The sequence below is a fragment of the Podarcis vaucheri genome (assembly GCF_965113315.1).
Source record: "Podarcis vaucheri genome assembly, chromosome: 8".
In the NCBI taxonomy this organism is placed as follows: Eukaryota; Metazoa; Chordata; class Lepidosauria; order Squamata; family Lacertidae; genus Podarcis; species Podarcis vaucheri.
The window spans coordinates 26,083,526-26,108,866 of NC_138766.1; the positions used below are offsets into that span (position 1 = coordinate 26,083,526).

Here is a 25,341-nt window from a genome sequence, read left to right on the forward strand (position 1 = left end):
TCGCCGCCCCCTCCCACCACACACGCTCCTCCCTCTCCCCCGTCTCTTCTCCTTTCCGTTCGCGCCAGTCAGAGCGAGGGAAGGAGGGGGCGGAGCGTCGCGTCTTGACCTGCGCAGTAGAGACTTTCTCTCCCTCCCTCCCCCCGCCCTCCGCGGGCACGCAGGCCCTCACGCACTCCCTCAGGCCGCCGCCATCGCAGGCTCCTCAGCGAGCGCCTCAGGTTTCCTGCTCGGTGACGGAGGGCCATGAGCGGCAGCGGCGGCGGCTCCTGACGGCGGCGCCGCTGAGCCCGCCTCGCTCGCTCGCTCCTCCCTTCGCGCCGAGGATGCTGAAGATGAAGCTGCCGGTGAAGCAGCAGCAGCAGCGGCAGACGATGAGCCACCCGGAGGCGGACGACGGCGGCGGCGAGGGAGCGGCGGTTGGCGGCCTGGCCTGCCACCCGCGCCGAAGCGGCTCCTCAGGGGCGGCGGCTTCCCCGGGCCCCGGAGGCCCGCCTCTGCGGTGCCTCTGCGGCTGCTCGGCCGGCGGCGCCCGCGAGGCGGTCTACGAGTGGTTCGGCCTGGCGCTGGGCTCCTCTCAGCGGCTGGAGTTCGCCGTGGGGCTGCTGGACCTGCTCAACCCGCTCGAGCTGCGCTTCCTGGGCTCCTGCCTGGAGGAGCTGGCCCGAAAGGACTACCACTGCCTGAGGGACTCCGAGGCCAAGGCCAACGGGGGAGACGCCGCCCCGGCGGCCACCGGCAACCCCGCCGCCGCCGCCCAGGCGCAACAGCCGCCGCAGCCCCTCACGCCGACGCCGCCTTCCCCCCCGGGCGCCGCGGCAGCCGCTGCTTCCCCGCCTCCGGCCGCTCCTGCCCCGCCGCCGGGGGGCAGCGACTTCCGCGACCCGGCCGTGCGCTCCAAGCTCATCGTGTACTTGGCGCTGCTGGGCTCCGAGAACCGAGAGGCGGCCAGCCGGCTGCACCGGCTGCTGCCTTGCGTGGACGCCATCCTGCAGAGCTGCCGGCCCGGCGGCGGCGGCGAGGAAGAGGAGGAAGCGGCGGCGGGGAGAGGCGAGGAAAAGGCGTCGTCGGAAGAGGGCCTGGGTCTGGTGGCCCAGGAGGAGCTGCTGCTGCTCTTCACCATGGCATCCCTGCACCCCGCTTTCTCCTTCCACCAGAGGGTCACCCTCCGGGAGCACCTGGAGCGGCTGCGGAGGGCCCTTTGCCGCGACGTCGCGGAGGACGCGGGCGGGCTCACCTGCCGCGGGGGTCGGGTAAGGGCGCCGCTTTGAACGCGCGGAGCGAAAAAGAGAGAGGGAGAAACACACGTCTTTCGCATAGCCCTCCCCCGCCTTTTGCTAATCCCCCCTCCCACGCGTCATGAATGGAGTCTTCCCGAGCCGCCCCCCCCCCCCCGTGCTCTCGCCTGCTGCACAGGCGCCCGGAAGAACTTCTCCTTGTGACATAACAGTGTCTCGAGTTAGGGGATGAGCTGTTAGAGGCTCTCCGCGCTCCATCCCTTCCTCAAAGTGGCCCTTTAGTGGCGGAGGAGGAATCTGGTGGGCGGGGGGGAGAGCTCAGTCCGTGGGGGTGAGCTGCAGTGTGTCTGTCTGCTGCACTAGGTCCTCTTGTCCTTAGCAGGATGAGCTGACCCAGTTTATCCCTCTGCTCCTGGAAGTAAGGGAGTTTCCCATTGCCTCACCGCTGCTTTTCCACTAAATGTTTTTGGTACAAGCTGCCGCGGATGTATGTTGCACAGAAAGGCAGGATATGGGGGGGGGGGTTAGTTTAAATAAAGGTTGCCAGGTATGTGACCATGCAACTGGTACGTGCAATAACTGTGGTTTAGACCTGCTGGCACAGATTTAGAAGAGCATGAAAATCAGAGAAAACAGAAGGGAAGTGGAATTGGGGAGGTACCCTCATGTTTGAAATGGACTTCTCAGGCAGAATCAGAGGTTAAATTGTGGGGTTCCTCAAGGTTCAGTTTTATCCCCCATACTGTTCAACATCTACATGAAACTGCTGAGTTGGGTTGGGTCATCCAGAGTTTTGGAGTGCGCGATCAGCAATCTACTGATGACACACAGCTCTACTGCACCTTTACATCTCCTTTACTGTGGATATGATGGACTGGTGTCTTGCCTCAGTAATGGACTGGATGAGAGCCATTACTGAATCTTAATCCAGATAAGACTGAGGCACTGTTAGTGGTTCCCTAGGCCAGATGGATGGAAGGTTGCCTGCTTTTCATTGGGTTACAGTCCCACCAAAGGAGCGAGTACACAGGATCTGTTAGGCTTAGGTAGTCTCAGTCCCGTGGAGTTCCTTCCATCAGCTTTGACTGGTGGTCCAGCTGTGTCCCTGTCTGGACAGGGATAGCCTCACTTCTGTTGTCTATGCTCTAGTAACCTCTAGATTAGATTACTGCAATGCGTTGTATGTGGGGCTGCCTCTTTAGGTGGTTTGGAAACTTCAGCTGTTGCAGAATTATGTGGCCAATTTGCTCACCAGGGTAAGACTGAGCATACAATTCCAATCCTGGCCCAGCTGCACTGGCTGCCAGTTAGTTTCTGAGCCCAATGCAGAGTGCTGGTTTTGAACTATAAAGCCTTAAATGGCGCAGGACTGCAGTATCTCAAGGACTACCTCTCATATGAACCAATCTAGACTCTGCAATCATCATCTTGAGGCCCTTCCATGAGAGATCTGGAGGGTAGCAACATTTCTGTGTTAGCTTCCTGCTTGTGGAATGCTTTCCCCAGGTACACTCACCTAGCACCTTCGTTACATATTTTTAGGAGCCAGGCAAAAATACTCCTCTTCTCCCAGGCCTTTGGCTAATTAAACAATCTATGGCCTTTTAAACTTGGTGAGAGGTGGACTCTTGCTTTGCTCTGTTATGTCAGTTGGTGAATGTGGTTTGGAGAAATAGCCTAATAGGCCAAATTGGACCCCTAGCTAGAGGTTTCTTGCTCCAACTATAGGACTTGGTTTAAAATTTTGAAATGACTGCTCCAATTTAAAATAACGTATCTGATAATGCAACATACATTTAGAAAAGGAACAGATTTTTAATTACAGGCCCTAAGTTGCATATATAATGCATTTTGCATTATTTTTCACATGCAAGTTGTTTCCTGTTATCTTTCTGCTGTCATACTTTTATATCACTAAATTTAATCAAGATTTATATTTAATATTGTTATTTCTTTTCCTCAATTTAGAACTTTTCTCATAACTGCATGGCAAGGAATGAGAGCGGTTTACTTGAACAAAGGGCAGCACTTCACGATAAACATATAGTAGCCTCCCACAGACCACAACAAGAAGGTATGTAGATCAAAATCTCATATTTTGAGTAGCTAAATTATTAGCAAAGTTTTTTCCCCATTTTATGTCTTTTGCTCTCAGGTAGTGGTGAAGTGGAAATGTTTCCACTGTTATGTTGTTCCACTAAAAACATCCCATTTTTGGAAATATGTAGCTTTTGTAATATCAATTGGTATAATAAAAAATGAATCAAAGTCAAATTGGGCAGTTGTAATTTAATATCAATCAAAGGTAAAAACCAAGTTACAATTAACTTTTTCAAAAGACTATTCCTTAGAAACATATTTTATGTAAATAAATAGTGTCCCCACGTTGTGGTAACTACCTTGCTTCTGTTCTGTCCTCTCTTCTCCTTGCTGTTCTTCATTTCATAATGAGTAAGGGGAATTGAGAGCTGTTACATTTGATAAAAGATGTCCCAGTCAATGTCTTCATTGTGTAGGAGGACAGAAGTAGTTGTCTAAAATTGTGGAATTGTTCTTTTTACACTAATTCTCCAGAAATACCGGGAACTTCTTCAAGGTTATTGAGAGATAACTCATGATTTAATTAATTCTAGCTTGCTGATTTCTTGGGTTGCTGAGCTGTAATACAGTTTGAAGTCAAATGGTGAATTAGTTTAAATAGGCCTTTAACAATCCATTTTGGCTGATATTGCTGTGTAGCCTATGCAGATATAGTTGGATCAGCATACACTGGGCAACAGAGGACTAGCCCCCATTGCACAGTGGTACTGATGGGTAGTAAATTGAAGACTTTGAAAAACCATATAGTTAGAAAGAAGCAGTGATGTGCTGTTTCCAAATATATTAATTCCAGGTCCAGCCTTCTAGTGTTTTAGCAACCTGGGCAAGTACCTAATACAGAGAGGTTAAATCATGAAAAGTACTTGTGAACTGTTGAACATTTTTACATTTCCAGTTTGTGTTTTTCAGCTGTTCATATTGAAAAGATAATGCTGAAAGGAGTACCAAGGAAAAGAGCTGACAAACATCTGGAGTACACTTTCAAAGTAAGTGATCAATCTGTGGGCTGCAATTCAGAATTATTTAGGTATAAAATAATGAGATTTTGCTATTGTATTTCGTTACACTGTTTGTGCACTGCCTTAAGAAGCTTGATTGAAGGGTGGTCTAAAAATATAATAATACATTAGAAAAGGGTTAAAATGTCAGATGGATGTTCTTGCTTAATCAAGTAACACTTACCTATGCATAGATTCTCAGAGTTTTTTATGGCAGTTTGTTGTATGAGTATTGTAATTCGTTATGAAAACATTTGCCTTGTTATATTAAAACAGAAACGCTTACCGTCAAATTGAATGTGTAGTTTGAAATGGGCTAATTGGGGCACTGTAATATATTTTAGTGTATGTGAAGTTGATATTTCCCAACCTAAAATTTTAATTTGGATAAAAAGATTTATCTATCCTCTATTAGTCAAACCATTTGGAGGATATAGAAATCATGAATCAAGTACTATATATAAAGAGTATTTGATACATGTCCAGTGAACTTACTGTAGTATGTCAGGGTTTAGAGGTTAGATAGGTTTAGAGGTTAGATATTACATCAAATGAAATCAGTTTTGGGATGAGATTCATACTTGTATCTGTCTTATCATGTTTGGGAATGCTAGAATACCTTCTGTTTCTAAAAGTGGCTTCCCCAACAGGCTGATTGAACTTAGTCTGGACGGCACCAGGATGGGAAAGGCTACCTTGATTACATGAAACATTGGTATCAAATCTGTCATGGTACCCTGTAAAAGCAATGTGTGGCTATATAATTATATTTTCTTTTTCATCAGGTAATCTGGTCTGATCATTCTATATCCTGTGTAACAAAAACACATCAAGATTTACAGGAATTTCTACTAAAAGTACGTATTTGAAAGGGATTGTATTATATTCAAAGGTACAAAGCTAGCTTGAGATTTATGTATTTGATCTTAAAAGTAGAACTGAAAAGCTACTATTTTACCAGTGACTTTAAAACAGACACACACGGTGAACATGTTCAGATGTTATATGCAATTTGAGTTTGTGCTTATTACAGAATGTTGACAGTTTAAATTGGTTAGGAAGCAACAATTTCACGTTGTTAGCTGCAAGTACCTTATCAAGTAGGGACTGCTTGTTTCAGCAATAACTACATACATACATATCTATATCAATTCTGTCTAATATTAGAGTCAATTTGGTGGGATCATTTGAGGCCCTCTATCTCTGTAATCTCTACATCTAAAGAGGCAGATGTCAGATTAGCTAAACTGCCACTTCCATGGCCGAGCGAGGAAAATTTCCAGGCAGGTTGCTCCCGTGTCCTAAACCTCCAGAGCTTTAGAGAGTTTGTCTCCAGGAGGACATATCTATATAACAGTGCTTTAGGATTTGTAGGAAGGGATTGTAGTATTGGGAATCGGAGGGCATAGGAATGTTATAGGAGAGAGGAGCTCAGTATTGGGAATGTAGGGTGGAAGTGGGTCTTCCTATGATGCAGGGATCACAGTCCTTGTGAGAGCTCTTTTCATGTCTGAACTAGGGACGGCAAGATGGTGATTGCTACAAAGTGTCGATTGACTTACAATCATCACTGCAGTATGGCTGACTTGTATTAAGACATGAGATCTGATGTTCTCTTAAAAGAACCTATCATTTCTATACTATCATTTGAAATAATGTATTAAGTCAAGTGTAATTTAAAAATTAATATGTTGTTGATGGTCAGTTTATAGTTGGGGGAAGTATAATGGTGGCTGTTAAGAAGAAAAAATAGCAAAATGTTTTCTGGCATCTTCAACATGTTAAAGCTGTTTATGGTTATTCTATTGTAAAATACGTAGAATTTTAGCCCAGACACTGAAAGGAGTTTATTTGTCCTCAACTGCTTGGGAACATCTAAATACTAGATACTGAAAGATTTTACAAGTTAGCTTCCAAATTATTTATCCTGTTTGCCATGAGACCTGTGGATACCAAAGTAAAATTGACTACTGCAAAATAGGCACGATGTAATAGCTTTTTTCATGCCTGGAAGAAGTTGTAGTTCTAATTAGAGAAGGGATTAAGCCTTAATTAACATTAACCTGCTTTTATTTCTAGTCTGAAGGGACTGGTTGTGTTTTTAAAAAAACAAACCAAAAATTTCGTTAATCAATGGTCTGTCTATTATTGGGAGGGGGAAGTTCGGGTGTACGGCTGTGTAGAGATGGGGGGCACATTGTATAAGTGGGAATCCTTGTGCAGATGGGATGCTTGCTTAGTGCTGCATTGGATATAAGCCACTGCTGATAGAGTGTAAAAGGAGCTGTTGCCGCCTTATGATGATTTGCATGACTACTTTGATACAGATTGCTGTTATTGTCCAATAATTAACATTATCCCTCTCACCAGCTTCCAAAGGAACTTTCTTCTGAAGCATTTGACAATACTATTTTAGGAGCATTAAATCAAGGGTTCCAGAAGCAAGAAGAAAGGCGACACCTAGACTTTGAACCCATGATAAGGTAATAGTTTGAGGAAATTAATATGGTGTTTACTCTATTAATTTTGATGTGGTGCTCTCACCTTCCATATTATGCATGTGGTTAATCTTTTTAAACTAGAGATTCACAGAGGAAGACACCTTATACCAAATCAGAACATTAATATATCTAGCTCAGTATTGTTTACACTGAATGGCAGTGGCGCTCCAGGTTTTTAGTCGAGAATCTTTTCCATGCCAGGAAATGGAGGAATGGAGGTGCCAGGAATTGAATCTGGGACACTTTGCATGCAAAACATGTGCTGTATCACTGAGCTTCACTCTTTTCCCTTAATCTGCACCTATGGAACTATAGTTCTGCAACTTCAGAATCCGAAAAACAAGGCATTGCTGAGTCTGCATAGCTGTAATTAAACTGCATATTCAAACTGGTGTCCCCAGAATCCTAAGAATGCCGAGTTTGTTACTTTTGTAGAAGGAGGAAGGAAGGAGAGCATAACTTTTCCATTCCTCACTTGGAGAGAACATTTGTGTTCCTGCATCTTTGGAATATCCTCTCCAAAGAATTTTGTTTTGCCTCTTCTGACTTTTTTTGAAAGAGCGCTAAAAATGTTTATATCCTGTTAGGCCTTTGACCTATTCTAAAGGCTGGCTTTTAGGGTTCTGAATTGCATTTTTTACTTCATTGATTTTGATTTTAAGCTGCCCTGGGAGGTCTGGCCCTTAAGGGCAGAACAGAACAATAAATTTGTAGCGTGCCAATATGAATGAAATCCAATTCTATTAGTTCTTAAATGCATTGCTGACCATAAGACATGGGCCCATAGAGTACAGGACCTATGCAAGTGTTGCATCCAACACATAAGATATGGACATGAGAATTACTATGCATTTTACTGAGCCACCAATCTTGTTTCTGACTTTTTAAGTAATTCTTACCTTCTTGCTTTATCATTTTATCCTGTTGGGCAGGAGAAGCATGGCTAGTAACTGGGTATGAGCCTTTCTTCCTATCACACATAAGACCTTAGCAACGCAAACTGGCCAGGTTCCATAGGTACATAATCTGTCTTGTACCAGACACCTGAAATAAACTTTACCTGTCCATTGTGTGTACATGTCATGCCACACTTGACTTTGTCACAACGTAATGTGTAATGCAATTCTTCCTCTGGGTCAAGAGTTAGTGTTTTAACATAAGCCTAGAAATTCACTTCCACCTGCACCCCTACCCAAAATAGGATATGAATTAGAAATGGGTAGAATCGTATTCTTAAATTTGGTTTTTAAATCACAAATCTTAACTGAGAAAAGCAAGGGAGCAATCAGAATAATATATGTCCTCTCAGCCCCTCATTTTTTTTGGGGGGGGGGCTAGTTCACATTCCAATTCTGGTTGTTTGGTTTGGGTTTAAATAAAAGCTAAGTTGAATGAATGAAAAAGTAATATATAGGTTAAGGTAACCTTGATTGGATTGTTTACTTACTATTTATTTATTTATTTATTTATTTATTTATAGGCAGCTGTTTTCAACAACATCTCAAGCTTTTCTGCAGAATCAAAGAGTAAACAGCTTCTTTCAATCTCTGTCCTCTGAGTCTTTGCACGTGCACAGTAAGAAATTTCTAAACACACTTCTGATTGATTTACAGATTAATACAAAGTGTATCAGATAATCTTACACACTTATATTTAAGATACAGTTACATTGACTTCAGTAGGATTAATAGATATTACTGAGACAGTGTGCAGTCTCAGACTGGTGTATCAAGATTTGATAATAGCCACTAAATTTTGAATGCTACAGTCTGTCCGTACCCTGGCCCTTTTAACTTTTGAGGTCCAGACATACACTCTATAGAAAGCTATAAACTCACCTAAGCCTTTAAACATTGTAAAACTGATGTCATCTGATTCTAGGCTCCAGAAATGCCATCATGTGCTTTATCAACATAGTCAACTGATCCTATCTATTGTGTTCTTAGAATTTCTTGCTAGAGTTCTGGCTTTCAGATAATAACCCTTGGAAAACACTATTTCCAAGTATGTTGAAAACTGTATAGCTTTTGTACAGTGGACTTCTCATTTAAGGCAGCCAGCTGTAAGGGTTCAGAAGAACAAAAGAATGCTAGCCTTTAAACAGGTTCATTGTTGCATTTTTAATTTAAAATCTTCAGTGGATGTACTGCTGCTGGGTGATGCATTTACAAGAATTTGGTATTATTATTATTATTATTATTTATTATTATTAAGTTGCTTTTTTGCCAGTACAACCCAAAGCGACTTAAAACAAAACATTATAACCATCACAGAAAAATCTAAAAGACATTTTGTGTATTGAAAGGGCAGAATTAAAACATCCCACTCAATAAAGGAAGCCGCAGATAGTTAAAAGCCAAAGGGTTGGTAGAAAAGAACTGTTTTTGTGTGGTACCTCACAATATGTAATGATGGCACCAGGCAAACCTCCCAGGGGAGCCACTCCTGAATAGGCCATTCTCAGGTTGCCATCGTCTTGACCACTTGTGGAGGGAGCTCATGGAGAAGGGCCTTTGTATGTTATTTAGCATGCTCTTTGGAGTATAGATCCATTCCCCCCCCCCAAAAAAAAAAATGAATGTATGGTTGACATAAGTTATCTAATGATATACTGTATCTTGAAAGCTGGCCAGTAAAAGAGAAGATATGAAATTAAATGAAGACTGAAAACCGATGGCGTAAGCAGAGCCATCCTGTCAGGTCCTTAACAGTTTTAGAGATTAGCATATTAAGAACAGATAACCAGTTAAAATTATCAACTTACTGTTTTACAATAAAATTAACTTGCTGCAGTATTGGCAGACAAGGACTTCTAAACCAAGAGGAGGAGAGTGTATGTGTGAGAGGCTTTGGAATGTATATAGTTCTGCTTTTAAATACATAATTTTATCCCTCACACCAAACCAGTACAGGAGTTCTCTAAATGCTCCTAATGTTAGATTGGTTAAGCTGCCATGGAATCTTGAAGCAATTTAATGCAAGTAGCTGCAAGGTATACTCCCCATAACTTCAAATTTTCTACAGCCCGTTGTAAAACTAGGTAGCTGTTAAAACTAACCTTTTGAGTAATACCTTTTGAAGTTGTTCAATGATGCTTACCTTCCAGATAATCTCCAATCTTCTCTGAAGACATCTAAGCTACCGGAACATTTCAAGGAGGACAGCTCAGAAGCTTCAAGTCAGGAGGAAGGTAAGCATGCAGTTCAAAAGGAACTTGCAGTTCATTATCCTGCCCCCCTTACCCCTACTGTAGTAGTATTTTTGCTCTTGTGAAAATGCAGAGGCCCAAGGATGAAATTTTATTATTTATTATTTGACTGGGTTGCCCCAGCCACTCTGGTTAATTAAAATTAACTTGATCAATAATGTTTTTACTATTCTTTCCTATCCAGAAATGATACAGCACACAGTGATTCACAAGAAACATAATGGGAAATGTCCTATTACGAAGTAGGTCCTTGTTATTTTCTCATTTAAACTAATCCATTTGATGCTTGGTTTTTTTGAGGGGAGAAATATCTGTCATACTGTTGTTATGAAATTGCTAGGGAACCTCTTGTGGCAAATTGTAAATCTTATGTTTAGTATTAGGAAAATTTTTCTACGGTACAGTTTTCTTTCTACATATAATTCAAGGAAACAGCATCTGTGAAGACAAAGGTTAAATCATGTACCATGGGAAGGGAGACCCACCAGTTAAGCCAACCCCCACCCCACCCCCCTTTTTTTATTCACTGCTGCCACCAAGTGGATATCTTTCTTTTCCCTTACTGCCTTCCACAGAGAAGTCCTTTAAAGTTTTGGACTTTGATTCAACCAGCCTACTCCCAACACTGGATAGAGTGGCAAACCATTTAGTTGTGGGGTGAATAACAAGGTTTCAGATGAAGTTTTTCAAAAACAAACTATACTTTCACTTAAGATTTTAGTAGGCCATGGACAAAAAAACATATATTTACAGTTTGAGTAAGTAACAGAAATAAATGCATCCAGCTTATATCTGTTCTGGGTTGTTTCCCTAACTAAGCCAATAGTTTGAATCCTTTAATTCAGTTCTGGCCGTATTGTTCTCTTCTTCATAGTCCTTTTTGCTGCAGTGCTCAACTTTCCACAATTCCAGCTTTCATTCAGTCGCTAACTGCCCTATTTTCTAGCATGACTCTGTAGACCATCTCTCTAGACCAGACATGTCCAACCAGTCAACCACGATCAACAGGTAGATCCCCTGGTGATCCCTGTCAATCGCAGGATTAAAAAAACTCCGGAATGAATGCTTCTTTCCCCTCGCTCTGTCCCTCCGTCGCATCAAGCAGGCGTATTTTTGCAGTTTCTATTTGCGATGGTGGATACTATGATTGCCTTTAGCACTGCCTGCTCTTGTTAGCTGTGGCGTTTGAGTTGAGTTATTGATGTTATATCCCCTTTTAAAAAGCTCAGCAACTGTGGTCAATTCCCCCCAAAAGCTCAACAACTCTGTTCTCCCCCCAAAAAGCTCGACAATCCTCAATGACAATGGGTAGATCACCACCAGTTTTTTTATACTGGAAGTAGATTGCACTCTCTTGGGAGCTGGATGGGCCTGCTCTAGACCATCTAGAAAATAGAGTCTTGATTAAATTTCTATTTCCCGTTAGTTGCCAAGTTCCTAGGGTAGGTATTTGATCTTCCTGTGCACAGGTTAATGAGCAACACACTTTTAAAATATTTACAATATTACAATACATTAATATTTAAAATAAAAATAGTTTGTGCATATTATTATTATTCTTATAAAAATGAGAAATGTTTGTGTCAACATGAATATTGTTGTGAAAGTAATCATATTTACATGGTTGTAAATTACTCCATACTCCCAAATTCTATAACATAACAGGTTCCACTTTTCCATAAATATGCTACCATCTTGTCTTCCATACCTTATTTTGACATCCGAAACTTTCAATAACTGTTGAAAAGTTGTTGACACTTCCTTCTTCTTTTCCTTGTTATACCTAATACACATCCTTGCAGCTGTCAGAAGATAATAATTTCTCTGGCTTCCTTGAAATCCCCTCTTAAACTTCTGACTCTCCTGCAAACAACTTGCTGAGCAAAACATCTCCTTATAACTTTCCTATGAGCATTTGACCTCCAATGCGCAAGCGCTTTGGAGGCGAAAAGAAACCATTTTACAATTTTAAAAGCCCCAGCACAAAACAGCAGACAGTCTTATTTCTTCACAGAGCCATCTGAAGAAAAATTAACATGAGCAAAGGTTGAAAGGACCTCTTGAATAAGCACACTTCACTGACTTTTTACTTGCACACATTCCCACTGTCTAATCTCTTCATCCATCTCTGGTGTGGTAGCCCATATTAGCTTGGCTGCAGTGCTCTTTCAACAGGAAAAATGCATCACAGTGTTATTGATGCACAATAATTACCTTGAAGACACTTGCTAACCTAGCTTTTTAAGACTGGCAGAACACTGGGTGCTGCTGCCTGCTTGGAAGATTCCCAGTTTGTTTAATGTAATAATTTGTATTAAGGTTTTCAATGGTGCAATACAATATAAAAAGAAAAACATACAAAATAAGACAACAAATAGCAGGCAGAGGATTAAGTATCTCAGTTTTAAAAAGCTCAGACATACCAGTGCTAAGGGAGGTGAAATCAGTGAATTAACAAATGCAGTTGCTGTTTTGTCCCAAGCGTGCAGATTAGTGTCTATCTACAGAAATCCAGTCTCTGAAATTCAGTAAAAAGATCTAGCCCTGTGGGTTGTGCATGGGTGGACATTTTCCTGGATGAATTGAAATGTTAGAGGTACTTTCAGTGACATAAACTCATGTATTTCTTATAACAGCACAGTTAATACTAAATGTTCTTCACTGGATGGCTTCAACATAAATTCTGAGCATAACGGTGTGGCAGACTGGAGAAGAAAAGGCTGTGCTGTTCAGCAGCATCCAGAGCATTGCACATTACTTGATCAGGTATTTATTTGATGTGTCTTAAAAGCACATTTTTCTTAAGTGGCAGCAGAACCCCATTGAATTCACGTGTTTTATTTTTAATTAAACCTCTCTGGAGTGACAGTTAGTGCTGGTGATGAATTACACCACTTTTCACAAGAGACCTCTTACACACACACACCCCCACATAGGCTGAGTGACAGGTGCCAGCAGTAGCATTTCAAAGGGATGGAAGAAGCAAAGCAGTGGGTAGGGTAGGGCAAGCTACAGAGAGCAGAAACATGACCCAGAGGTTTTTGCATAATTTGCAAGGTTCATGGAAGGGAGCATGACAGTTCATAAATACCATGTGTGCATTTTTTTAAAAAACAACTTAGGTAGTGCTCTTCTTCATCTGTGGGTGAAAAGCAAAAAAAGCTGAAACCACTATCTATAGTCTTCTGCTTTTGAATTGAATTGTGCCACTCCCTGTGTCACTTTAAGATGAGTGTTAGACAGTTAGATCATCTGCATCCCATCTTCCAAGCAAGATACTTCCCAGAAGCCACCAGTTGACTCGCCACAATTTTAAGCAGTGAAAGCCTTGTACGTCATTCCCATTTTTAAGCAATGGAAATGCTTCATGTTTAAGCTTAGATAGGACTTTCAAAGAGGAAATCATATGCAAATATTTATTTAACTCAGTTAAGACAGAGAGGTTCCTCGAGTGTGCTGGAACACATGCAGAGCATAAGCATAGAAAATTGTGAGAACTTGTACATCTCATTCCAAATGACGAGCTGTTACGTGGGAGGAAAATAACTTTGTGTCAACGTTGTTCCTTTGGTCTAAGTGCAGTTGTAGCATTTGTCGGTCTCTGAAGTGGGAGGCTTTTGATCTGCTATTTTGTTCTCCAGTATACAGGGGAGAAGAGAATTTTGCCTGTAATGAGCAAGAAGAAAGGAAAACTTCAACCGGAAAAGTAAGTACTACACATTAAAAAGAAACAGAATATTGCTTATGCATTTATCAAAATATAGCCGTTAAGTATAGCATTCAAATTTATTGGCTTCTGTTAGAGGAAAGCTGGTCTTTTTCAGAATTTGCTATGAGGTTTTTTTGTTTTGTTTACTATGAGTGGTAAACAGTACAAACCGTGGATTCCGCTTGCAGGTTTGTTTGGAGAGAAACAGATCACGATCACTGGTTCACACACATTTAGCCAAGTTTATGGTGTGTTTCTTCCAACTCCAGGCAAGATAGAATAAAGTAGTAGCAACTGAGCAGCATGCAATAGCATGATGTTCATTCACAGTACGTCATTGATTGCTTCTTAGGTCACATCCACACCATATATTTAAAGCACATTTGTACCACTTCAACAGTCATGGTTTACCCCAAAGAATCCTGGGGATTGTAATACATCCCTCTCAACTGCTTCCCATTTTTTCAACAAACTACAGTGCCTAAGATTCTTTGTGTATGGTATGGATGTGACCTTACGGTGGCTTACCGTGATATGCACACCAGGTCTCTCATGCAGATGTTGACTTACTATCTAATAGCCTAATCAGAGGTTTGCCTAGACATACAAAATACAATTTGCTAATATAATGCAATGTACTAACATATATTAATATATGCATGTGTACCAGTAACTAGGGTCATGTTAAACCAAAAGTTCAAAAACTTCTGAGTTTTGTATAGCACAATCCATATCCTTGAATAATTTTGAAGTTGAATTGAAAATACTAACCTCGAGGTCCTATGAGAGACTTCATGACCACTTATTTGGAAAAATGAACTATGTTTGTATTCTCACACAGAGATAAAATAAAGAGAACTGACACCAGGTTTACCATCAGAACTAGCTGTATGAGAGTCGCCGATGCTCACCTCCACCCAGGAACAGTAAAAGGTAGGAAATGTGGTTGGAGACTTTTCAAGTTCATTGGAGAAGCTTCTCTGTCAGCTATAGGCAGGGCCAGGGACAAAAGCTGGTGGAGCAGTGGATGTGGCTCTTACCTTTGTACAGTAGACTACATTCCAGAGGTTTCTATACACGCCTATCTCTCGATCCAGGAAATCAAGCAACAGCATCACAGTTAAAGGAGTACACTCGGAAGAGTGCATAGCATGGACCTTGAGGGTTGTGACCTGGGAGAGGGAATGGCCTAAGGAGAGTCTCAAGTGCTAGACACAGGCCTTGAGGGTCATGATTTGCTACTGGGCCTGAGGCTCCCCACTCAAGTCTTAAATTGGTTGATTTATACATTAATCCATTTATGCATACTGCATACGGATGATTGTATGGCAAGATGAGCTGATAGGGCAGGAAAATACTAAGATTCTCTTAAAATTGCAAGAAGTCTTCTTCATGGTCTTTCCCATTGTTAGTTCTGTGTATGGATACTGCACTTACACAGAGTCAATTCTGGAATCATTCTAGAACTTTAACTAGGCTTGTGCCCCACTGCTTGAGAGGACATCTTATACCGTCTATGGAACTTGAAGGGCAAAATGAGTGCTCCCAGTTCTCTGGTCCCTGCAAATGCTCTTTTCAACTGTTCTTCACTTTTATTAAATTAGAGAAGCTTTTCCCCTTTATTCTAGCTAAGAGATAGAACTCATTTTTCTTTCAATCTGTGATTTAATCTAGTTGTCCTGCGTGTCTATGGCACAGCTGGGAGTGTGGTGTTCAAAAGGTGCTGTGGCTATCAAGGTGTTAGTAGAGAGTACCCATTCTGGATGGGAACCACCAGTGCTTTGGTTTGTGTCAGTGAATGGCTTATGGTAGGCTGTTCCCTACGCTAATAGATAAAAATGATCCTGACATGGTCACTCTTCCACTTGAGATACTGCCGTGGGGAAATGGCTGCAAGTACTGTCAAGGGACTGTGTTTCATCTCTCCCCCATCCCCAACCCAAGTCACCTGACTCCAAGGTGATACTTGAATACAAGGCACCTGTGTAAGGTCTAGATGAAGATCTGAAATGGCAAACTGCTTCTTTTGATCCTCTTAATGAGTCCCAAAAGCAGGCATCCCCAAACTCGGCCCTCCAGATGATTTGGGACTACAACTCCCATCATCCCTATCAAACAGGACCAATGGTCAGGGATGATGGGAATTGTCCCAAAACATCTGGCGGGCCGGGTTTGGGGATGCCTGCCCAAAAGGATAATATGGCCATGTCGAGCTACTACATTGATCCTCCTTTACCAGCTTTCTCTTCCTCCAATCTAATTGAGTAGATTCGCTGACAAGACTTGGTTCCTAGTCTGTAGTCTTAGTGTCCTCTAGGCAGAAATTGATTTCTGCCCCAGTAATTGTTTCATCAAAGCCCAGCCTTCCAGAACTGATCCTGGATAAAATCTGTTGCATCTCCTTAGAACACACACTCCTGGATGCAGTGTTGCATCAAATGTTCAGGTCATGCAGTCCTTCTTGTGCATAGTGTTTCTGTTTAGACAGATGTTCTTGAAGATTGCCTTCACTTTCGTATTTTGTCCTACCATTGAGACCATAAATCCCTAGAGCACAGAAAAAAATGAAGTCACACTTGCTTGAGAAGCCAACCGTCTTACTTTCCCACATATAAAACTGTTGATGCTTCAAAACCCTAAATGGTAGCCATATATTGGTACCATAGCACGATCTACAACTGGAACCAGTACTTATGCATGCTGCTTTCAACTCTGCACTGAGAATTAAATGTTTGGTACCGGAAGCCTTTCTGATGTGGAGCCAGCATACTCTGTGAGATTCACTTGTTCCAAGCATACACTTGTTACAATTAACCATTTCCTTCCTTTCACACTCAACTCGCTAAGAAATATCTGTAGCAGAGGAGCTATGGAATATTCTTTTTAATTTTTCCGAAACTAAGAGTACGGATCTAGTTTGAACGTTCATTAATGATTTGGGGTCTGGATACCCCTTTTCTTCTCAAGTGACTAGATAGGTATGGGGAAAACACTTCTATGTTTTCTCTTTATTGTCTACATGAAATTATTGATCTTACTGACATTCAGGAATCTGAAATTCTGCTGAGCCAGTTGGAACAGTTGCCTCAGTGGCTTCCTGGAGCAAAAGGAAGATCAGTCTTGATATGCACTCAAAAAACAAGCAATAAAACTCCACTTGATACAGCAGTTCCATCACCTTCATCTCTGATTCTATTCAATGGAATAGGTTCAGCCATAGTGACCACTTCCTTGGTCCCAACAGCTCCAGATTTTCAGTGACAACATTTTTACCATATTTGGCACTAATACATTCTTCTCCAATGCCAAAACCTCTGGATGGAGCAGGGCACGTATTTTTTTCCCTAGTGACAATTTTATATCTGCTAGTCTGCCTAGTAAACTCTGCATCCTCTGTATCTGTATGCAATCTGACTTAGCCCTTGCCTTTCAAAAAAGATCTCCAACTTAAATTTGCCGCAGGTTTTGATTGGTTAACTTTTCTGTTTTCAGGAAAGTCTTGCATATCTGTGAATCACTCTGGTCTTCCCCCTTTTGTAAGAGTCATAGCTCTGGAAGGATATCTGTTTCATTTGTTACGTCACTCTTAAGATGTCTGTGATTCCAACCAACCTCCAATTTTCTTGATCGCTAGCTACCAAGTAATAGATTCTGCCTAGACTTGGGCATTATAGTATCTGGAGAATGGCTATATTGTGTGTGTGTGTGTGTGTGTGTGTGTGTGTGTGTGTGTGTGTGATAGAAATACCTCTTTAAAAGGTGTGCCGCTGTGTACTTGCAAAAGCTGATGTAGCATTTGGCAGAGCATGTCTTTTATAGCCTGTTTTTGGATCTAAAGCCACCTGCATCCTCTTACAAGGGTCAGCAAGCCAGTCGTGTTCTTCAGGTTGCCATGGGTACAGCTTAAGACACATGCATATGATAAGGTCCTCTAAAGAGGAGGAAACGTAAGTGTTAGCAACCTGGCCTAAAGTTCTAGAATATTCCCAGAGTTGGCCCTTCATTGGTGCAGAACCTGCTTGGAACTGCCCAGATAATTACTTAAACAATGGCAATCCCATGTATAGATAGGACAGGATGTATCGTGGGGATGCTCAGGATTATTATTATTATTTATTTTGCAAAGTTGAATTGGGCATGTATTTCTTCCAAAATTACATGGGCTAGAATTCAAATAATTGAACACCAGCCCTCAGTTGCTTACTTTTGAATCAGAGGACTTTGAGCAGCACTCTTACATGGTGGGAAGATTAACTGTTCAAATAGAGGAAGTAAAAAGCTCCCACTGTTTATGCCCATGGCCACTGTGTCTAAAGTAGCGCTTTGAAATTCAGCCATAGATTCTGGTATATCATAGCACTGGCATTGTGCAGTTGTGTAAAGGTTCTTGTCTTTTACTATTGGATAACAAACAAAAGATCCTTACTATGGACTTGATTTCAGGGAATTATTGACTAGGTAGCAGGTGAAAGTTGCAGAAAATGGCAAGTTAAAATGCATATTAATTAATTGACCATGTCTAGTGGTAACCTTTGCTGAAATGAAATCTCTTCTAGATTCAAATTTAGACATTACAATGGGACATGACACATGTGGAGAAACCTCTTCAGAGAGTTACAGTTCTCCTTCTAGTCCACGGCATGATGGAAGGGAAAGCTTTGAAAGTGAAGACGAAAAAGACAGAGGTTGTATATCTGTACTTTTAAAATAATAAGAGTATATATATAATTCCTTTAGTGTGCTTCTCCTTTCATTTGGATTGGTGTGCCTAAGGTCAAGCACACCAGAAATAGCCTTATCAACTCCACTGATAACTAGGTATTATATTCTACATTCTAACTGAAGTTTTAAAATCTGGATTCCTCTGCACAGAGGGGGACAGCCTTCCTCTTAGATCTTTTCTCCCTCCCTGTTTGGGAGCACTTGTCTAACTAAACCATAAATGTATTTGTGAAAACTGCAGGACATCTTTGCAAAGGTTCAGAACACCATACCACAATGTAACCTGCACCTAATCTTGTGAAATAACTTCTTTTTCATACCTCTGTGACTATGTTCAGAGTGGCTTTAAATGCCTCTTCTGAACCCATGGATGAAGAGGTGACTATTCTGCACATCCATTCCATCTGCCTCATATACTAATAAATCTCTGCTCTCGATTAGTGTCATCGACAACTCTTGCTTTATACTGGTCATTAAAAACAGACTTAATTTAAGCAGAATCATAGAGTTGGAAGTGGCCCCAAGGGCCATCTAGTCCAAACCCCTGCAATGCAGTAATCTTTGCCTGTATGTATTGTGGGTTCCTGAGAGAAAAGGCTTGAAAAGAAATATAGGCTTAGTCAGAGCTGGACTTCAAGCTTTACTCAAGTCCCACAAAATCTGAATTGCCTTATCTGTTCTTGAATTGATGATATTTTCCAAACTTGCATATTATGTATTACAACCTTAAGTATATAATTTGCTTTTCAAAATCACTTAAACTTACTGACTTTATTTTCAGCCATTTAAAATGTTTTTACATAACTACTTTCCCACTTTAGTAATGTAACTGAGAAAGTAATGGATTTCATAGAATTGTAGGGTTGGAATGGACCCTGCAGATCATTTAGTCCAATCCCCTGCTATGCAGGAATACACAGCTGTCCTATATAGGGATCAAACCTGCAGCCTTGGCATTGTCAGCACCATGCTCTAACCAACATGTATTTCCTGGGTTGTATTCAGTATAGTGCTAAGTACCTCATTGTGTGAGCGGAACAACTTCCCTTGTACAACAGGACTTCTCCTTCTTCCATGTGCCCCCTAAATCTGTTCTGGAAAAATTTAGGGTGGTGTGATGGAGGATAGGAATAAACCATTAAACAAGAGGAAGTCATTCTGCTCATGCATTTATTTAGCTGAATACCACTTGATGTGTCTATTCAAGATACTGAAATTTTATTTACAAATGCCATGACTGCTTCACAGATAAAAGGACTACCCACTTCTCATTAACATAAACTAAATAAGAGATAATACTTTCACAGTGCAGTTGAATAATTGTGAGCAGAAGTGCCTTACCAGGCAAGCGTATTTTTAAAGATGCTCAAATGATGACATAATATGCCATATGGTGATTTTTGTAGCTTTCAATTGTGGTACAAAGTTGGATGCTTCCTGTGAGCAAGAAATGGGAAACTGAAAAATAGCAAGGAGCAATCATCACTATAAATGGCAACTTTAATCTACCTGTCTGTCTCCCCCCCCCCCCCAATATTATTGTATTATTAGGCCTTTTAAAGCTATTTGAAGTGGCTAGGTCTGGAAAATATTGCTTATAGAACCCTTAATGTTTAAGTGCTTAATTATACCCTGTTTCCCCGCAGACACAGATAGCAATTCTGAAGATTCTGGGAACCAAAATGTGATGAGATTTGCTGGTTACGGTGCTACGGACCTCAATAAGTCACCTGCACAGATTTCGGTGAGATCAGACAATGGAAATATCGTAGAGGATCCTTTGAATCCACAGTTTCAGCACATTTCCTTTATACCTGCTCTGCACTACGTGGTGCACAATGGTGCACAGAAGCCTGAAACTGTAGTCCCACCACCCATATCTGCTGATGGGAAAACTTTGGGAATGGTGGTCACAAATGCAGCTCCTGTTGGAATGGGCTCCGCTGGTGAATCTGAGAAACACGTTGAACTTCTGTCTTCGCCTTTGTCTACCACTTTCCTCCCGCCCGCAGTCCAGTCTGGTAGCCCTGCATTGCATCTAGCAATACACAGAATGAAGATACCTTCGCCGCAGGCGCCGTCTGAAAATTGTGCAGTTAGTGGACCACAGCAACAAACTGGAAACTTAAGTATTGGATCACCAAACACTGCCTTTATCCCAGTCCACAACCCAGGTAACTTCCACGGACCCACAGTTCCTACTACAGACCCAATCTCAAAACCTTCACCCCATGTGATGGGCTTAAATCAAATGGTGCCTCACGTTGAGGGGAACGCAGGAGTGATCCCTCAACCTCCCAGTCTAAAAGTAGTTGTTCCTGCAGCTGGCCTCTCCACAGCACTTCCACCAGCTCCGTTTCCTGTTCCAGTGACTCTTCATGCAACCAGTGTGTTGCCCAATCAGAGTACGACTGTGCTGAACACTGTGGCATCAACACCACCGCCACCTCCATCATCTGGTCTGTGCGCTAGTCAGGTCCAGCCTACTGTTCCTCCTGCAATTCCTACCCACACACCAGGTCCTGCACCCAGTCCGAGCCCTGCTTTAACCCACAGCACCGCCCAGAGTGACAGCACATCCTACATTAGCGCTGTTGGGAACACTAACGCCAGTGGGAATCTCTTGTCTCCACCGCAGTTGGGGTCTGGGCCTTGCGGGCCGTGTGGGTCTTGTGGTCGCAGATGCAGCTGTGGGACCAACGGAAGTCTTCAGATTAACAGTTACATTTATACCAATCCTCTTCACGGACAGTTCTACCGAGTTCCATCTTTCATCCCTCTGCCATCACTTTGCAGTGGTAGCTACCTCAACCAACCGCATCAAACCAATGGAGCACAGATTCCTTTTTTCGTGCCTCGGGCCTCATATGCAAACGGTCATCTGATGCATGACCCCGTAATGGGGAGCCAAACCAACTACGGTATGCAGCAAATGGCAGGCTATGGGAGGTTGTTCCCTGTGTACCAAGCTTCAAATGTAGTTGCCAATACTAATGGATCAGGGCCCAAGAAGAATGGGAATGTGTCCTGTTATAATTGTGGTGTTAGTGGGCACTATGCACAGGACTGTAAGCAGTCATCTTTGGAGGCCAGTCAACAAGGTAATCCTAACTCCCAACACGGTTGCTTCTGAATTCACTTAGCTTCTATTCTTGACCCTGCTGCTCCCATCCTGCTATCTGTGGGTTGTATGACACTTTGTGTGCGTGTGTGCGCGTGTGCATGCATGATTGTCAGTAATGTCATCTAAGAGCTTGTAATTGGGCCCAAATAAGTTACTTCGTCATAATGGCATTCACAGATAACCAAGCAAAAAAATGGGTCACACGGCACCAGTAAGGGAATAGCAAATGAAACTCGCAGTGCACTTCCCTGGTTTATTAGATTTTTGCACTGCTAAAATGTGACTCTGTATCTCTTTAGTAGCACGTCCCAAAGCAGTTACAAAACAAAACATGGTTTTTAAAGTTGGTAATTTACACATGCTTTAGATGTTATGAACTTAAAACCAACCACTCACCCCTATGCATAACTAAAAAAAACAAATCTCCCTCTCCCTGTTAATGTGACTGATTAGACATTTCAAAATGTGTGGATAAACCATTAAAATGTAGGGTGCCATCTGTTTTATAGCAGTATTCTTTTTAATATTTGTAACTGTAATTTATCCATTTCCACCCCTTGGGGTTTTTTTGTGTTGTTGTTTTTTTGGTGTGTGTGTGTGTTTATATCTGGTAAAACTTGAACAGAGAAGATCAGTTTGGTAGGCTGAAGCTATGTGTTCTAGAGTAGTCCCATTGAAATAGGTGGAATTGCTCTACAGTTGTTAAGTCCAGTATACTGTATGCTTGCTTGTTTGTTTGGAAGAAACTGTCTTAAGACTTTCCTTTTATCTAAAATCTGTCTTCTAGGCAGGTTATATAGATGTAGCTTCCATTTGGATGGAAGAATAGGATTTGAGGAAGGGTATGTTCATTTGGGGGTTTTGTAGGTTTTCTTATAACTTTATTATTAAGTGTAAGCAGTGACTTAGTAAGTTCTTTTTCCTGTTCTAGGCACTTACAGATTGAGATATGCGCCTCCCCCACCCCCTCCTAATGATACGTTGGATTCTGCTGACTGAAACCAAGTAAACATTGCCTACATACCAAAATGAAGGTTGGGAAGTCTGGGGAGTTCTTTGGATTTGAGAGATTCCTTGTGTGTGTTTATATTTTTTTTTTCCTTTTGCATTTTTTCATTGCTCGTGAATGTCTGTTGTAATACAAAGGAAGAAAGCGGTTTTGCTGCTGGTCCGACTTGCATAAAGCATGTTGCTATCTCGGCCAATCAATCAAAAGAGTATTTGAATGAATAGACTTTTGCACTGAAGATATGCAATGTTTACTGCATTTTTTTTTTTAAAGAAAAGGTCATTTAACCTCTGACTACACTGGTTGAACAGCCATAAGGTTGAAAGGGGTAATTGGAGCATGCTCTCACAAGCCACCTTCCCCTTGCCCTCATTTTCTCGTGCTGCTATTGTTCTTTCCCACCTTTTGCTGGGTCATTATCTCTCCATGGGACTGGATTGATGTTCAGCCGTTTATTTCTGGCCCGTAACACTAGTAAATTCCTATTCTTTTGATCTGATGGGGGCATTGCTTGCTTTTTTTGAGAGTTTGGAAATTCACAATAGTACATGTGCAAAAATGGACAAAAATAAAGAGCTTATATGTGCCTAAAAGACACAAATACAACATAGGATGGGGAAGGCTTAAAGCTGTGTGTGGACCTTTAACTGATTTCTGAAATAGAAATACATTGAACAATTTTACTTCTGTTGTAGTATTTTTTTTTAAGCCTGTTGGTTCAAATTGTGTAACTGGTATGAATGCCTTAGTTTGTGTGTCTGCATTTGTAATGACAGTTGGCAGCAAATCCCTTTATTAAACATATACACTACATTGTTGATACAAAAATGACTTGATTTTTAACATCTTCCCCTTTAGACTGTTACAGTGTTGTGTTAGAATGTAACTGGTTTATTTCAATCTGGTCAAAAATCTATGTATTCTACAGAACCGTCGGGTATTTGTATACTAGAACCAGTCTACCAAATAGCAATGTCACTTTCTTATGACAATTTTACCACTGTGTGATCACGATATAATGTGAAAGGCTCTGATGAGTGTAAAGATTGATCATGTTATATCACAAAGTTTAACACTGCTGTATTTTATTTCTAAAAGCCAAGATGTACTAAATTGCTTCCAGATAATATTTGATTTCTTAAGTGCACTGAGTTTTATCTGGAAGAAAGCTTTTGACTGTTGAAATCAACACTGAACTACCATCCTTTGTGTACCCATAGGTATCACAATTCATAGAAGAAATGTAGATTTTGCTTTAAAAAAAGAAGATATGCAGCAGATGGGAAGCAGTCAAAACAGTTTTCATTTCATTTCTAATTGCTAAACAAGAAACTTGAAGAAGCTTGATTTACTACATTTCTTCATAGAAAGCATTTATATTTATAGCACCAATATATTTTGAAAGTGAGGGAGTAAAGGGGTAGATGAGAGCTTTAATTTAAAAAAGAAAATTAGCATAGGAAATTATCTCCGTTATAAAAAGTACTTTTATTTGCTCTGGGTATGTTGGACCATATTAAAATGAAATAATTGCTTTTGAGTTTAGTGAGGGTGTTGAAAGCACCAGTGGACTTCATTCTCAATTATCTGCCAGTTTACTTTATGGAACTTTATGATTTCAGATACTGTACTGTAAATGGGAGGTATGTTGCCTTCTCTTTATTTGTATGTTTACCATATACTTTGATATTTGAAATGTTATGTATGGGAAAGCTCACTTATATTTCTAGAACAAATTGGATTTTATGCAGCATCTTTCCTTGAATTAACAGCAATAAAAAGAGAAAAAAATCATGTTTGAAAATACTGTACTTTTATTCAAGGCAATGAATTGTCTTACCCATATCCTACATTGAAGTTTAGAGAGTTGATTGTTTTAGCAGGCTCCAGAGATCTTAAGCTTGAATAGAAGTTATACACTTAACTGATAGAGGCTGGGTACAAATCACTGCATAACTCAACTCAAAACTGGTTCAAATCAGACTGAGATGCTGGTAAAATATATTGTGGCTCACCGTTCAAAGGGATAAGTCACACTTACAGGTTACAATTATTGATGCGTTAGTTACTTAGGACTAACTTCCACACTATTCCTAGTAGTGCTTATTCAGTTTTTCTCACATTTTCTTATGATCCACACCAGTTACTCATTAACTGAGAATTTAATCACTGCTGTGGTAATACAGTCATACAGTATACCTTAACCACAGGTGGCTGGGAGTTGCATTTTTTAAAAAATAAATGTTTGATATTGTTATATTTTTAGATATGGTGTAAGCCACACAGAGTGGCTGGGTTTCCCCAGACAGATGGGTGGGGTATAAATAATGATGAAGATGTTGTTAAAGCAACTTAGGAGCATCCAAACAGCAATAGCTACTGTACCTTACAATCTAGAGTAAGTGGAAAGTATCTGAGCTGAGTAACCTACCATGTGGCTGGCTGTATGAATTGGGCCCAAATCAATGAATAGTTGTTTCATGTCCTAAACAGGGAATAAATGCCTCCAATATGAAAAATTGCTCCCACGCAAATCAATACGTGAGGTAGTTGTTAATGATGACTTCACTGTCCTGCAGCTTTGTGAATAAGTGATCTGGTGCAGCTTACTGGTTAAGAGCATGAGCTGTGGCTTGGAATTCCATGGTTTACATTGGTGGTAAAATCACTAGGTGGTTTAAGCCAAGCCCTCATCTTGCAACTTGAAACACTCATGTGTAATTGTTGTTAGC

The 25,341-nt window shown here is 41.2% G+C and overlaps 1 protein-coding gene across 1 annotated transcript; it reads left to right on the forward strand.

Moving 5' to 3' along the window:
- Positions 1-311: 311 nt before the first annotated feature.
- Positions 312-24,403, forward strand: ZCCHC2 (zinc finger CCHC-type containing 2). The gene is made up of 14 exons (XM_082234231.1): positions 312-1,253; positions 3,207-3,312; positions 4,248-4,324; positions 5,122-5,193; positions 6,707-6,819; positions 8,318-8,412; positions 9,944-10,027; positions 10,230-10,287; positions 12,682-12,811; positions 13,687-13,751; positions 14,596-14,687; positions 18,311-18,439; positions 20,123-21,577; positions 22,532-24,403. Exons 1-14 carry the CDS (start codon positions 327-329, stop codon positions 22,597-22,599), a joined length of 3,471 nt encoding a protein of 1,156 aa, XP_082090357.1. The 5' UTR covers positions 312-326; the 3' UTR covers positions 22,600-24,403.
- The last annotated feature ends 938 nt before the right edge of the window (positions 24,404-25,341 follow it).

Bases quoted from the DNA above. Each gene is read 5' to 3' on its own strand.
- ZCCHC2 (XM_082234231.1), top strand. From the start codon at position 327: ATGCTGAAGATGAAGCTGCCGGTGAAGCAGCAGCAGCAGCGGCAGACG. The intron at 10,288-12,681 runs GTAGGTCCTTGT...TTCTTATAACAG, and splicing joins GGGAAATGTCCTATTACGAA to CACAGTTAATACTAAATGTT. The intron at 14,688-18,310 runs GTAGGAAATGTG...AATCTCTTCTAG, and splicing joins CCACCCAGGAACAGTAAAAG to ATTCAAATTTAGACATTACA.